Below are 13,972 nucleotides of genomic sequence, written 5' to 3' on the forward strand. Positions count from 1 at the left end.
AGGGCTTGAATTCAGGCCAAAATCAAAATTAAGGCACGGGGGGGGGGGGAATGAATGAAAATAACAGAACAGAGCATAAGAAACATGTAGAATATAGTTACACATAAGTTGGAGCATCAGAATGAGAGGTGAGAGGAAAGGGACAAAAGAAATATTCAGACATAATGGCAGAGAATTTCCCCAAAATAGATTAAATACATCCATTCACAAACTCAAGAGGCTCAATGGAACCCAAGCAAGATAAATGCAAAGAAAACCACACCTAGAACACCTCAAAGTCAAAGAGACACTTTTGAAAGCAGCCAGAAGAAGAAGACACATCAAAGTGGCAACAATAAGACTGAAGGCTACTCTTTCAACAGAAACCCTGGAAACCAGCGAACAATAGAAGGGCATCTTTGAAGTGCAGGAGAACCTGCCAACCTAGAATTATTGAAATTAGTGAAAGAAAATATTATTCAAAACTGGAGGCAAATAAAGATATTTTCAGGTAAACAATAGCTGGAAGAATTTATTGCCAGCACAACCACACTATAAGAAATACCAAAGGAAATTTTTGAGACTCAAGAAAATGTATCCCAGATGAAAGCAAAGAAATATGTGAACAAATGAACAGCACAAGAAAGGATAAATATTTGAGTAAATATAAAAGAATTTTGGTTGTTTAAAGCAATAATAATGCCAATCTCTTACAAGTTTTATAACATATGAAGGCAAAAATATGAAATATAGCACAAAGTGAGGTAAGAGGATGAATGAAATGAACTGTTGTAGGGTTCTGGCATGTTTGTGAAGTTGTAAATGTACTAATATGTACATTTGTCTCATGATAGTAAGACAAGGATACACATAGTCATCTCTTAGAGAAGTACTAATGAGGGATAAAAAAAGGTATAACTAAAACGAAAACAAAGTAGATAAATAAAGAAAAATACTTTATTAATCCAAAAGAAACAAATAACACATGAGACAACTGGAAAACAGGAAGCAAGATGAAAGGTTTCAAACCACCCATGTCAGTAATTCGCTAAATGTAAATGGACCAAACACTGTACAGACTGGGTTTCAAAAAGGATCCAAATATATGCAGTTTATGTGGGACACATTTTCTGTATATAAACAAGGAAATGTTAAAAGTAAAAGAATGTAACCAACGATCTATTCTCTGTGTTGACGTGTTTGTTTGCTGTTGTTGTAGATTGGTGGTTACCAGAGGGGAAGGGGGTGGGTGAGGGCAAAAAGGGGCACATGTGTATGGTGATGGATGGACGCCAGACTTTGTGTGGTGAACACGATGCAGTCTATACAGAAGCCGAAATATAACGATGTACAGCTGAAAGTTATATATTGTTATAAACCAACGTGACCTCAATAAAATCATAATTAGGGGCCAGCCTCACGGCGTAGTGGTTAAGTTCCCGTGCTCCACTTTGGCGGCCCAGGGTTCGCCAGTTCAGATCCTGGGCGCAGATCAACACACTGCTCATCAAGCCATGCTGCGGTGGCATCCCACATAGAAGAACTAGAATGATGTCCAACTAGGATATACAACTATGAACTGGGACTTTGAGGAGAAAAAAAAAGAGAGGAAGATTGGCAACAGAGGCTAGCTCAGGGTCAATCTTCTTCACCAATGAAATAAAATAAATTTTTAAAAAATTAATTGAATAAGTAAATAAAACAGGGCAATACAATAAAAAAGTAAAAGGATGAAAAAAGATAAAATATGCCAGTCCAAACAAAAGAAAACTAGTGTATCCATCTAATATCAGAAAGAGTAGGCACTGAGGAAAGAAGTATTAAGATTAATAAAGAGAAAGATTTCATGATGATAAAGCATCAGTTCAACAGGCATCAATTTATGCTCACAAGATAACCTCAACATACATAAAGCAAAAATTGACAGAATTAAAGGATATTTAGGCAAATTGACCACCATAGTTATTTAACATCTCTCTCCGCAACAGATAGAAAGAACACAGAAGATTAGTAATGATATAGATGATTTGAACAATACCATTAACCAACTTCACCTAATTGACATTTCTAGAATGATAAAACCAAAATTTGCAGAATGAACATCGGTTTCAAGTGCCCTTGGAACATTGATCAAGATACACCATATTCTGGTCTTTGAGCAAGTTACTACAAATTTCAAAAGAGTGAAATGACACAATGTATAATCTTGGACAATAATGGAACTAATCTGGACATCAATATCAGAAAAATAGCTAGAAAATCCTCCAAATATTTGAAAATTAAGACACACAAATAATCCATAGATGAAAGAAGAAATCACAGGGGATTTTTTAAAAATATTTTGAACTGAATAGTAATGAAAATAAGGCATACCAATACTTGTTGGAAACAGCTAAAGCAGTGATTACAGGGAAATTTAGAGCTTAAAAATACATATGCTAAAAGAAAAGATAATTGAAATTAATTCTCTAACTCTCCATGTCAACAAACGGAAAATGAAGTGCAAATTAAGCCCAAAATGAAAAAATAATGAAGATAAGTTCAGAAATGAATAAAAATAGAAAGCAGGCCAACCACGGGTACAAATGGCAAAGTGCCCAAGCTACATTGGGCATATGTCGTCACATAAATGACGGTGACCGGCTGTGGTCAAAAGGTGTGGGCTTTGGAAATAACAGAAACTGTCGTCTCAGCTCTGCCACTGTTTAGTGGCCTAACTTCAGGCAAATTAGTCAACTGTTCTGAGCTTTGTTCATTTACTTCGTAAAATGGGAGTAACACCCCTCAGAGTTGCTTGGAGGATGGAATTCAATAATATATTTCAATCACCTAACACAGTATCGGTCTAGCATATGTGAATTTCATTTTTCCTCCCTTTCTTTCCTTTTGGAAAGAAATTACTCAGCTGGACATGTTCATTCATCAAGGCCTGTCTAGACAAATCTTAAAGGTACAGTCAATTCTATCCACTGACTCAAAGTGAATCAATTAAGCAAAGATTCAAACCACACAATAGGTTCGAATCGTTTCTCCAGAGTGTTCTCACTGAGTTCTCAAATTTAAAAATGACCACAGACACTATTAGAGAAAAGCCACACACCGGGCAACTAGAGTTTTAGTTCCACAGGCAGTTCCATAACCTTTCGAACAGATGCTTCATTTTAACCAGTCTAAAAATAGCAGCATGCAAACGAGGACAGGCTGTTTCTGCATTTGTAATGTTCTTCACGAAATATGGAATGTGTTATGCACACAATATGGATAAATAATGAGTCAGATTTAGTCTTGCAAGACTCAGTTAAGGCCCTATTCATAAATGCAGACTATCCGTAAGTCAAAATATACCTAATTCCACTTTCACATGGTTAAGCTTTGGTCCAAGAAGAACTGGAATCACGTTACTGCGATCTAAAAGTGAAAAAGAAAAGAAGTGTGCGTTAGTGTTGCTTTGAGCTTCTCTAAGACAAACACGTGCTGTAGGAGGCTTAGTCCACATGACAAAGATTCTAATCGTCATCACTCTACAGTTCTTTAGTCATATTTTCATTAAATAATGGTTGCAGCTAATATTGTTTGCTGTTTTACTTTCCAGAGCTCACACATCTGGAGGAAGCACGTTGAGTTTGGTTTTCCCTCAGTTCAAACCTGTGGCTTCTGCTCACCGCAGCTAAAAGCCAGAAGATGCTCATCCAGAGAGACAGCCAAACTTGCTGGCCTTGGAAGATGCAAAGTCACTGGGAAGCGCCTTTCTGCTCTGCCTTGGTTCCTTCATCTGCTCTCCTCAGCTCCTCACAGAGATTTACTGGGCGGAGTAGGCAAGACACTCCTCTCAGGAGCCCAACCCTCCCCTGGCAGGATACTGAAAGGATTGCCCCTTCAATTCTGTGCCCTGGAGGCCTCGCCGGCCTCCCCCTAGTCCTGGGCCTGCTGGGGTCCACACCTGTAGGCTCAGTTCTACTTCTGTTCCTGAGAGACTTCTGATACCTGACTGGAGGTACATAAATCTTCTCTGCCTCAGCTCCCATCTAGTGATGCTTTGGAAGTAAATAACCCCCCGCAGCCTCCCACTGAATGCTATAACACAACCTAGGGTGCTACTAACTGCAGAACTCTGAGAGTAACTATGGTCATACATTTACAGTGCTACGCAGTCAGGTTCTTGTTACTCCTATTATCAGCATTGGCAACTTTCTTCATGACCTGGACTATCCCCTCTAGTACATCTGGTGCCTCTGGGGCATTTACGTGTACTGTCCAGAGCAGCCCTCATGGGGCTTGCAGGCGCTCAGCAAACAGAATCCCTGATCATGAGGAGTAAAAGATGATTCAGGAGCTCTCCTGCAGCATCCACATCCTCCTAAGCTCTCTCAGAAAGTGCAGTGCTACGGAGTGAGGAGTAGAGAAGGGAGTGGAGGAATATGTGGGCAAGAACTGGAGAATGAAACCAGCGCAGCAAAACCCCAGGTTGAGTCAGCTCTGAGTTCCTCTGGGAATCAGCCTCTCCAGGCAGGCCTGGAATTCACGTAGACAGGCAGGAGGAGCTGGGATGCCTCCAGAGAAAAAAACTAACTTTCACATCTGAGAATACCGAGGAGCATGAGGTGATTCAAGGACAAAGGGGCAGGAGGTGGTTTTGTGTAATGAAAATTGCTACTGACTACCTTTCTCTGTATTCATCTTTTTTGTCAGGAACTTTGGTAGGAGTCCTGGGAAGTGGCGGTGTAAAAGACATCTTTGGGAAAGGACATCATTAAGAAAGGACACCATCTACTAAAACTTGAAGCAGATCATTGAGAATCCAGAGAAGCACCAGGTTTTTAAAACTGGTGTAAAGTGAAGGGTACGATCCTATTTAAGGTAAAGGAAAGAAGAAAACACCTCGGTGTATGCCCCTGACATGTCTAGTCTACCTATGAAGCTAATACCACAGAATCAAAATGGCGCAGAGATTGTCAGCAGTAGGAAGAGACATCACCAGATCAGCCAGAGCATGAGATGAAGAAAATGGCAGATGCCAGGCGGGATTCAAGAGGATTGTGATTCAAGGCAATGGTGTTTACCACATGGTGGCTGAGAGATCTACATCCATGACCACGGGTGAACTGAAATAAAGACACAACATAAAGAAGGTTGGAGCTCAGAGTTCCACTGTCCTCAGCATGGGTCATGACATCTCCTGACTATCAACTTCAACTCTTAAGCTCTACATTTTATAAGAATGGTGGCAAACTTCATCAAATCCAAAGGAAAATCCAGGATGGTTAAGAGTCTAGACTTCTTGTTGAATGAGGCACAGCTGCAGGAACTGTTGCTGTCTCGATAATTCACTTGACAGACGTAATGAGAACTGCTATGTGCTAAGTGCCACCTGTAAGTACAGGAGATGCAAAGATGAGGAAGAGAACCCAGTTCAATCCCTTCTTTCCAGGAGCTTCCCAGCCTAGTGACAGAAACAGACAAGTAATTCAATTCTAACAGTCAGAAATAGAACGAGAGGCCACAGGAGCACAGACGAGGAGGGACTTTTTAGTTAAGTCCTGAAAGATACAGTTGGCATTCTCGAAGAAGACAAGGAAAATAAGACGGGTAGTTAAGGTAGAAAGACAACAGATGCAGCAGTGTGGGAAGGTGAGGAAAGGCAACGGGAGAGCTAATAACAGCAGAGCCGTCCATGTCCTTGCCACCATTCTCAATGCTTTACACACACTCAGTCCTCAAACTAACCCTGCAAGGGATGAACCATTACTGTCTCATCTGACTAATGAGGAATCTGAGGCAGAGAGAAACTAAGTAATTTCACTCACCCAAGATCACAAGCTCACAGGGCCGTTGTGAGAATTGTATGAAATGATTCATTTAAAGTATTTGGTACAATTCCTGGCCTATAGCAAGCACTCTTGATCTTGGCTAGTCTTATTGCTCCCTCCAAAAAGGAAGGAAAGAAGAGTTGGGTAGTTGGTAGGCAAAAAGCAAAGATGGATGGGGGGAGGTTGTTGGTGGTGGAAATGTCAAGAGACCAGAGATTTATATGAGATTAAAGAATATACATGGGAAAGTAAAACTGAAGAATTTAAGGTAAATATATAGAATTTAAGATGTTTGAGTTTAAGAATTTAGTTATGGGATTCTCAGGTTATGGGAATGCAGAATAATACCCCCCCAAAGTTGTTTACATCCTAATCCCCAGACCCCGTGAATATTACACCTTACATGGCAAAAGGGACTCTGCAGTGTGATTAAATTAAGGATTTCAGATGAGAGTATCCTGGATTATCCAGGTGAGCCCAATGTAATCAGGTCCTCATAAAAGGGAGGCAGATGGATCAGAGTCAGAAAAGATGTGATGAAGGAAGCAAAGATCAGAGAGAGATTTGAAGATGCTACGCTATTGACTGTGAAGGTGATGGAAGTGGCATGAGCCAAGGAAGGCAGATGGCCTCTAGAAGCTGGAAAAGGCAAGGAAACCTATTCTCCTCTAGAACCTCCAGAAGGAACACAATCCTGCTGAAACCTTGATTTCAGCACAGTGAACCCATTTCAGACTTCTACCTCCAGAACTGTAAGATAATAAATTCATATTGTTTGAAGATGCTAAGTTTGTGGTAATTTGTATATTAGAAATACATGGTATATAGCTATATAAGTGGAGGTTGAAGCAAGGAGGAAAAATGTTGCAAAACAAAGGGGCCCATGATTTTGTTGAATGAGTCATCACAGGAGACGGAATGATGGAAAAGAACGTCAAGGGTATATAAGCCACCTATCTCTAAATACTGAAAGGAGCTGCTATTTTAAGAAGAGACGACACAATCTGTACAGGCAAACAAAACCCAGCAAGTGGAAGTTACAAGAAGGCGTATTTGGACTCAATGGAAAAAAAGACTTCTCAACAATCAGCTGTTATAATCTGGACTACCCTGCTGTGTGATTTGGTAATTTCCTTGATAGTTCCCAAGAAGGGAGTGAATGACCAATTATTGGCTGTGCCATAAAAAGGATATCTTCACTGGGAGAGCTTTAATGAAATCATCTCTAAGGTCTCTGTCACTCTAAACTCCCAGGCTTCAGTTTTTCCTTTATATATAGTCTGGGTTCATGATAAACCAGACTAATAGCCATTATCCCAAAATGCACTGCCCCTTTTCCCTGCCACACCTGTGCTCCTCATATCCTCTTATCAGAGCTCCCTTTCCCCAGCGTCCCCTCCTGCCTGCCCATCATGCTCAGCCTCTAAGAGCAGCTCAGAGCCTCCTGTGTCTGTTCTTCCTCTCTCCTCCCTCTGTGCCCCTGACACTTCACAGATGACTCCAGTTTCATATACTATGGTACACCTATGTGCCTTATCACCTATCCTGACTATAATCACATTCCTTGAGAATAGTATATTACTCATTTCATTTCATATTTCCCTGCTTCTCTTACCTCCCAAAATTCGGTATGGTTTATTGAATGTAGACATCCTCAATAAATATTTCTTGACTGAAAGCATATGCATAACAACAAAAGATTCCAAAAGTTACTCAAATACCAAATAAGAGAGCTGACTCATGGGAAGTTCACCTACATAAACTTTCATTTTTTTACCCAAAAACATCTTTTCAGCACAGTGGATGATGCCAAAATGATTTTAACTCTTATATTTGAACTAGTGATGTGGTCGTAACTCCAACCAAGTTGCCTCTGGCTTCCCATAATGCTTTAGAAGGGAAAATAATATTCCCCTTTACTAAGATACATTTGTTTATTCCTCCTTCTCAAATTTCTCTTACCTCCAACTATAGTTATATTGAAGGTTTTGGTGACGTTAAACAGTTTTCCATTATGATGAAGGAAAAACACGCAGGTGTAATATCCCCGATCTTTAAACTCCGCATTCTTCTGTAAAAATGGATTTTTATTGTTCTCTATCTGTTCACAGTTCTGTTTTCAAAAAAACAAGTTAAAATATTTTAAGTAAAAGCAGGCTTATATTACAATAATTCAAATTTTTAAAGTTGAAGATTTTTAGGGAAAAGGGGAAACAGAATGGAAACTAGAAATTTCTGAGTAAATGTCCCAGTGCTTTGGCACTGCCTTTACTGGAACAACAAAATACAGTCCCACTACTGTTATTATCATTATCATTATTAATATATGCTGGGAAATAAAATATAGGGGGCACTGTAGCTGCTTTCATCATTTTCTTTTAATCTCTCTCTTTTACACACAAAGAGAGGAAGGGGGACAGCAAGAGACAGCGAGAACACTACCATAAAAAAATCCCTGCTTGGGTCAAAACATTCCACACAAGTCTACTTCATAACACTTTTAGTCCAATTCTATGTACTCAGGACTACCCACCCTGAGAGTGGGTGGTGGTGGTGGGGACAGATTTACTCAGAGAACTGAGTACCTAGCAGACTACCCACCCCCTTGACGCCCCCCCACCAGAAGGCAGTGGACTGATTAGAAATGCATCAAGAATATTCAAATCCATAGGCACATACAAATATGTCTCTCTATCACAAATTTTCATATATGTCACAGGAATTGACAATAATAAAAAGTCACCTTCTTCAATCCAGTCACCTGTAGATAGGTTCTGAAACAATCTAAGAACCAGAAGGGGGAAACGGGAGCTGAATTGCTAACCTTGACTATGTGACACCGTTCCTGCAAATACCGAATGAAATAAACAATTTATAAGTTTTAAATTGTGTGCCGTTCTTAGTATCACGATGAAATCACAGACTTCTCCCTCACAGCTCTCAGAGCTGGTGACAACTGGGGCTTTAGGCCCCGAGGGAGCCTAGAATAGGCTTGTGAAGCCCCTACATGTATACCTCACCTCAGGAAATTGTTTCTGTAGAAGCCAAACTTTTATAAACCTAAACTGGTTTTTTCCAAGGCATATTAAAATATCAAAGACTCTTTATTTTTATTTCCAATCAATTGCTTACTGCTTTTGCTTCCTGTTCCCCTCCCCGCAGCTGGGTCAAAATCTGTAAACGGGCTGAGAATACTCAACTCTACAGTCAGTTATCTAGCTAAAAACATCCCCATTACATTTATTTTCTAAATTTAAATATCTGCATGTTGGGATTCCTTAGAACCCAGCACAGTGAAGCTTTGAGATTTATGTGTACTCTAAAATATTTGCACATTTGACAGGAAACAGAGTCAAGTCAACTCAGGACTGACTCAAAAGTTTAGAAAACATTTTGGGTAAGAGCTTCCTCGTAAAGTCACAAGTAAACACTATTCAAGCAAGAGGTACAAACAAAAGTTTCTAGGAAATCGTCGTCAGTAGGCGCAACTCTCCCAAGTTCTTCTGTTCAGACCGCCCTCTCTCACAGCTCTTCAGAGTTTCCACGAGAGCCACCCTTTTCAGGTTCTTTCTTCTATAGAAGGAATATAACTTGTGTTGTGTGTGTGCACGTATGTTATACATATGTATATACATAATCCATGTGAGTGTACGTATACATTGCATATATAATCTCCATAGTATTGTCCAAGAGAGCTCCTACAACTCAACGAGCAAAAGGTACACCAACTGAAGGAAATAGACAAAGAAAACAGACAATCCACGAAAGAAGTAATATTAGGATGCAATAAATATATTAAAAATGTTCAGTCTATAATATGAAAAGAAATGGTGTAGGGGGAGGCACTGCAAGTTACTGAAATTCTGCATGTCATATTTTTAAATGTTCTAGAAGTATTACTTCCCAATGTGGTGAAGATGTGAGAAATCGGCATAGCTCTCTGGATAAGAGTTTGATACTGTGCATCGAAAGTCATAAACATGCTCATAGCCTTTGATCCAATAATTCTACTTCTAGGGATTTTGTTGAAGGATTAAATTATATATTCACCCTAAGACTTATAGGAACGATATTTCTTTTAGCCTTATAAATAATGGTGAAAAGTAGAAAACTGACAAAGTCCGATAACAGGATTAGTTAGATACAAGCATACAACACAACAGAATCCCACGTTTGGAAGAATGTTTAAAGACGTGGGGGAATAATCACAATACAATTTTTAGCAGATAAAAGCAATATACAAGCAATAAAAAATACCACCTTTTAATAGTAGACATTTACACAGAAAAACAACCAAAGTCTCTGGCTGGTGGAATTATGAGTGATTTCTGCTATATTCATTATTCATTTTTTCATCTACCAATTTTATAAAATGAACTCATATATTCAGAAAAAATATATATACAATAGAACTTTAAATTTTAAATATATGTGGCAGAAGAAAATGAAAATCCTTAAACCAGCATTCCTAAAAATTAATTTTTTGAAAGAGATGGAAGACGAAGGGAGGCAAGAGAGAGGAAGCAGTTAGCAGAAACTCTGTGACATGCAACTATGCGTAAGAGCTCATTACGGCAACCCCGAAGGGGCACCCAGCTCAGAGAGGCCAGCTGAGCTGTGTGGGGTCACACAGCCCGGAGGTTACGAGACCAAAATGTTCCACAGCCATCAGACCTTCATTTTGGAATTTTATTTTTTCTATCAAGTCTTAAGTGAAAATATTTTAAAAGCGTTACCTTATACAATGATGTCCTGTGGGCCAGTTTTTGATAGTAACTATGTTCACAGGCTACCTGCAAAGATTTTTTAACTTCCACAGTTTTACTAATTACTTGTTTTTCGGTAAAACAGCTGTGTTTACTTCTTCTGATGACACTTAATTTCCATTCATAAGAAGCATTCCTATGAAATAAAGGTTTAAACATATTTTATAATTAGTACAGAGACTTTGCAAATATCACCTTTTAGTAACCAATCCAATGAAATTTTTCCCTTATTTTTGTATAAAAAGACTCATTCACTGATGCCCAAACCCGGCTATGCCTCTTTTTGGTTTAGTGCGGCAAGAAATTTAACTGTCATGGGATGTGCATAGGGGGCAGTGAAAGAGAGAAAACTGAGCAGTCATAAACACACACACTCACACACACACACACACAACCTATCACAGACCATACACTATAGATGTCAGGACAGAAATGGGTAAAACTTGAGTGATCTTTGAAGATGGACAAGTTCAGAAATTCTTAACCCAGGATGAGAGAGTGGCGGTGGTTTCATAAGGTCTATAAACAAACTCCTGAACTTGTTTTCCGAAAGTCTGCATATACACATTGGGTTTTATGATTTCTCAGGGCAATTGATTTTAATCCTCTTCTCTTAACTGTTGAGTAAACCAACAGTAAACCCTTAGCATAATTGTATCAGCACTTTAAGTGCCTTACTAAACAGAAGCTAGTTTGAACACAGTTTACTGTTGTTCTGCCTTCTGATTAGAAATTAGTAATCTAGAAGAGGAAAAAAGTGGAATGGTGTTTTTAAAAAGGAGCTTTTAAGAAAGGAAACATTTGCAATCTGACGTTTGCTTCAACTGCACAAGTGAAATATATCGATCCATACACTAAATGCAGCAGACCTGTGTTGTTAACTTGTCTTGTGTGCCTGACAATTTTGTGCCCACTGTAGGCTTTTCAGGTTCCCCTTTAAGTCTGCAACAGGATGGAAGGAAGACTAGCACTCATTGAGTTCCAGGAATTGTACCACGGATATGCAATGGAGACAATTATTTTCCTTATGTGAGATGAGAAAGCTAAACTTCAGGCAAAGGTCAATAACTTGCCCAAGGTCACACACCTGGCAACCAATAGGGCCAGGACGCAAACGCACATCAGTTTGGTGCTAAAGGCCAGGAGTGCTTTGCACAATGCTACGCTTTCATAATCAATGTGAATCCTGCCCTTCTCCTTGGGTATGAAAGTATACAAGATTGGCCAGCACTGGGTGAGTTGGGGGGAGGGGGGTGGCGGGGGTGTTCACAGGGTTCCTAAAGGTTAAAGACAGTGAGTCAGTGGCCATGGAACATAATAGAGCTACCTGACTCTTGGAAAGGATTCAGAATCCCATTGGCAGCATCCTCTTCTCAAGTGTGTTTGTAATGTTTCCCTGATCTCAGCCTTGCTGAGCTGGACAGAGATCTATTTCCGGATCTCTCTGTCTTATTGCTTACAAAGAATAGGGCGCATGCATATTCCCAATTTATCAGGCCATATTGTTCTCTGCCTCTGCAGTCCTCAATTCCTAACACTCACCAAATACTGACTGGTGGAAAACCTCCATGTCCAAGACGCCGCACTGCAAATGCTGAAACAAGCAGCGCACTGTACTTGCTGTGGGAGCTCAAAGGCTAGTGTGAAGCTGAGGCTAACAAACCCAAAGCCGTGACCCAGAGGGCAGCCCATTCTGATTACAAGAGCCACTCCTGGCCACACACAGAAGGGATTTGAGAAGGTCTAGCCCACTCCCCTGAGGCCTCTTACCAAGCCAGCCTTGCTCTTCTCAGCCTACAACCTGATTATAAGACTTGCGTGTGTGCTTTTCTCTCTACCCTCATTTCTTCGCCCTGTCATGGAAAACTCTCTCTCCTGCATCCCTCTGTCTTCACGGATTTCCTCCTTAAATTCTAATCTGACAAAGTGATTTTCACTGTAGGATTAAAGTTTCGGTCTCCAGGGGCATTTGATCATTAGCAATGGATTCCTGAAAAATTGAAGGATTACAGTTCAAAGGAGGGATTCCAGGAGTGGAGTCTGGGCATTGACAGATCCCAGATGAAACTACAAAGCCTCACTCACCTAAGACAGTGCACACAGGCAAAGACGCGCGCACACACACACACACACACACGCCTCTGTGGCAAACACAGGAACCTGTTCACGAGTTGCACCATATTTGAAAAAGTCTGTATCTTCAGTGCTCCTGGATGTCCAAAACAACCTGCTCCTGTGTACCCTCCCATTTATTTTCAAAATTACTGTCAAGGCTGCTCCTCCCACCACCACTTTTGTCTCATGTTATTCATCAGCTTCCAACACCCTCCAAAGTTCATCACCACAGCCTCCGTGAGCCATCTCATTTCTCTTGCCCTCTCCTATCCTCTTCCGGTCCCTCCACAGCTCTCCGACATCCTCCCTCTATCTGATGATTCCACTTTTTCTTCCCAGGCTGTCTCCTCCACCTTTCATATCAGAAAGACAGTTAATGCTCTTTGTCCCCATCTGCCTCCAAGTGACATTCCGAGGTGACTATCTCTTCCCTTCAGTTTGCTCTTTCTGTCCTCTCCAGAACACTTTGTTCATTGAAATCATGCCGTTACTCATTCAGGATTAGGGACATGTTCTCTTTTCTCTACCCCATTTGTGAGCATTCATGCTTCCTTAGCTTGGTGTGAAAAGACCCAGTTGTGACCCATTTCTGAAATCATCTCTCTCAAAAGGTCATCCCTCTCATAAAATTCATGGGTTAAAAAAAGAGTTCTTAAATTTCTTTTTCACTCCTGGGAGTTCCTACATACAAAAACAAACCAACATGACCTCATTTTGTGCAAAACCACAGGAGTAATATCAAGATTTCACTGTGATATCTCACTCTGCTTTCAACGGCACTGTCGATAACGATCAGGACTCTCTCCAGAAGCACTCATGAAAGAAATCTACTATATCCGACAGCACACCGTCACCATTCGCCTGGCCCTGAGCTACTTTCTACAGGGCAGTTTCAAATCCTTATAAAAATACATACATACACAAACACACACACACACATGCAAGCATACATACATAGGCATACACACATATACATATATATTCATACAAATACATGCACACATACACACATACATACCCAAATACATACATATCATCACTAGTGATCCAGATAAATACTATGGCATCAATGTTCTCACTAACAGTCCATCACATAGAAGATTCCTTGTTTCAGCTACTCCTTCTCAAACTCACCAAATCAAGTTGAGTAATAATCATGACACAATCAGTTGGTTGCTCTCATTTCATAGAATTTATGGTTCTTATTATGGGTCTCCTGGCAGACTCGGGTCATGTCACGAGAAGCTGTGCAAAGCCCCTTCTGTGTTCCCCTCTTCCACTGCCCCAGCTGTAGGTTTGTGACTG

General features: G+C 40.3%; 1 protein-coding gene across 4 annotated transcripts in view; it reads right to left on the reverse strand.

Moving 5' to 3' along the window:
• IL18R1 (interleukin 18 receptor 1) overlaps positions 1-13,972 on the reverse strand; it is a 40,576-nt gene that overhangs the window by 16,041 nt on the left and 10,563 nt on the right. For all 4 annotated transcript variants that reach the window (XM_014854113.3, XM_070511558.1, XM_044773061.2 and 1 more), the window contains exons 4-6: positions 10,523-10,688; positions 7,749-7,899; positions 3,325-3,387 (exon numbers count right to left, since the gene is read on the reverse strand). In XM_014854113.3, the coding sequence (XP_014709599.1) occupies positions 3,325-3,387; positions 7,749-7,899; positions 10,523-10,688 (380 nt within the window). The remainder of the gene's footprint in view (positions 1-3,324; positions 3,388-7,748; positions 7,900-10,522; positions 10,689-13,972) is intronic.

Source organism: Equus asinus, chromosome 6 (assembly GCF_041296235.1).
Source record: "Equus asinus isolate D_3611 breed Donkey chromosome 6, EquAss-T2T_v2, whole genome shotgun sequence".
Lineage (NCBI taxonomy): Eukaryota > Metazoa > Chordata > Mammalia > Perissodactyla > Equidae > Equus > Equus asinus.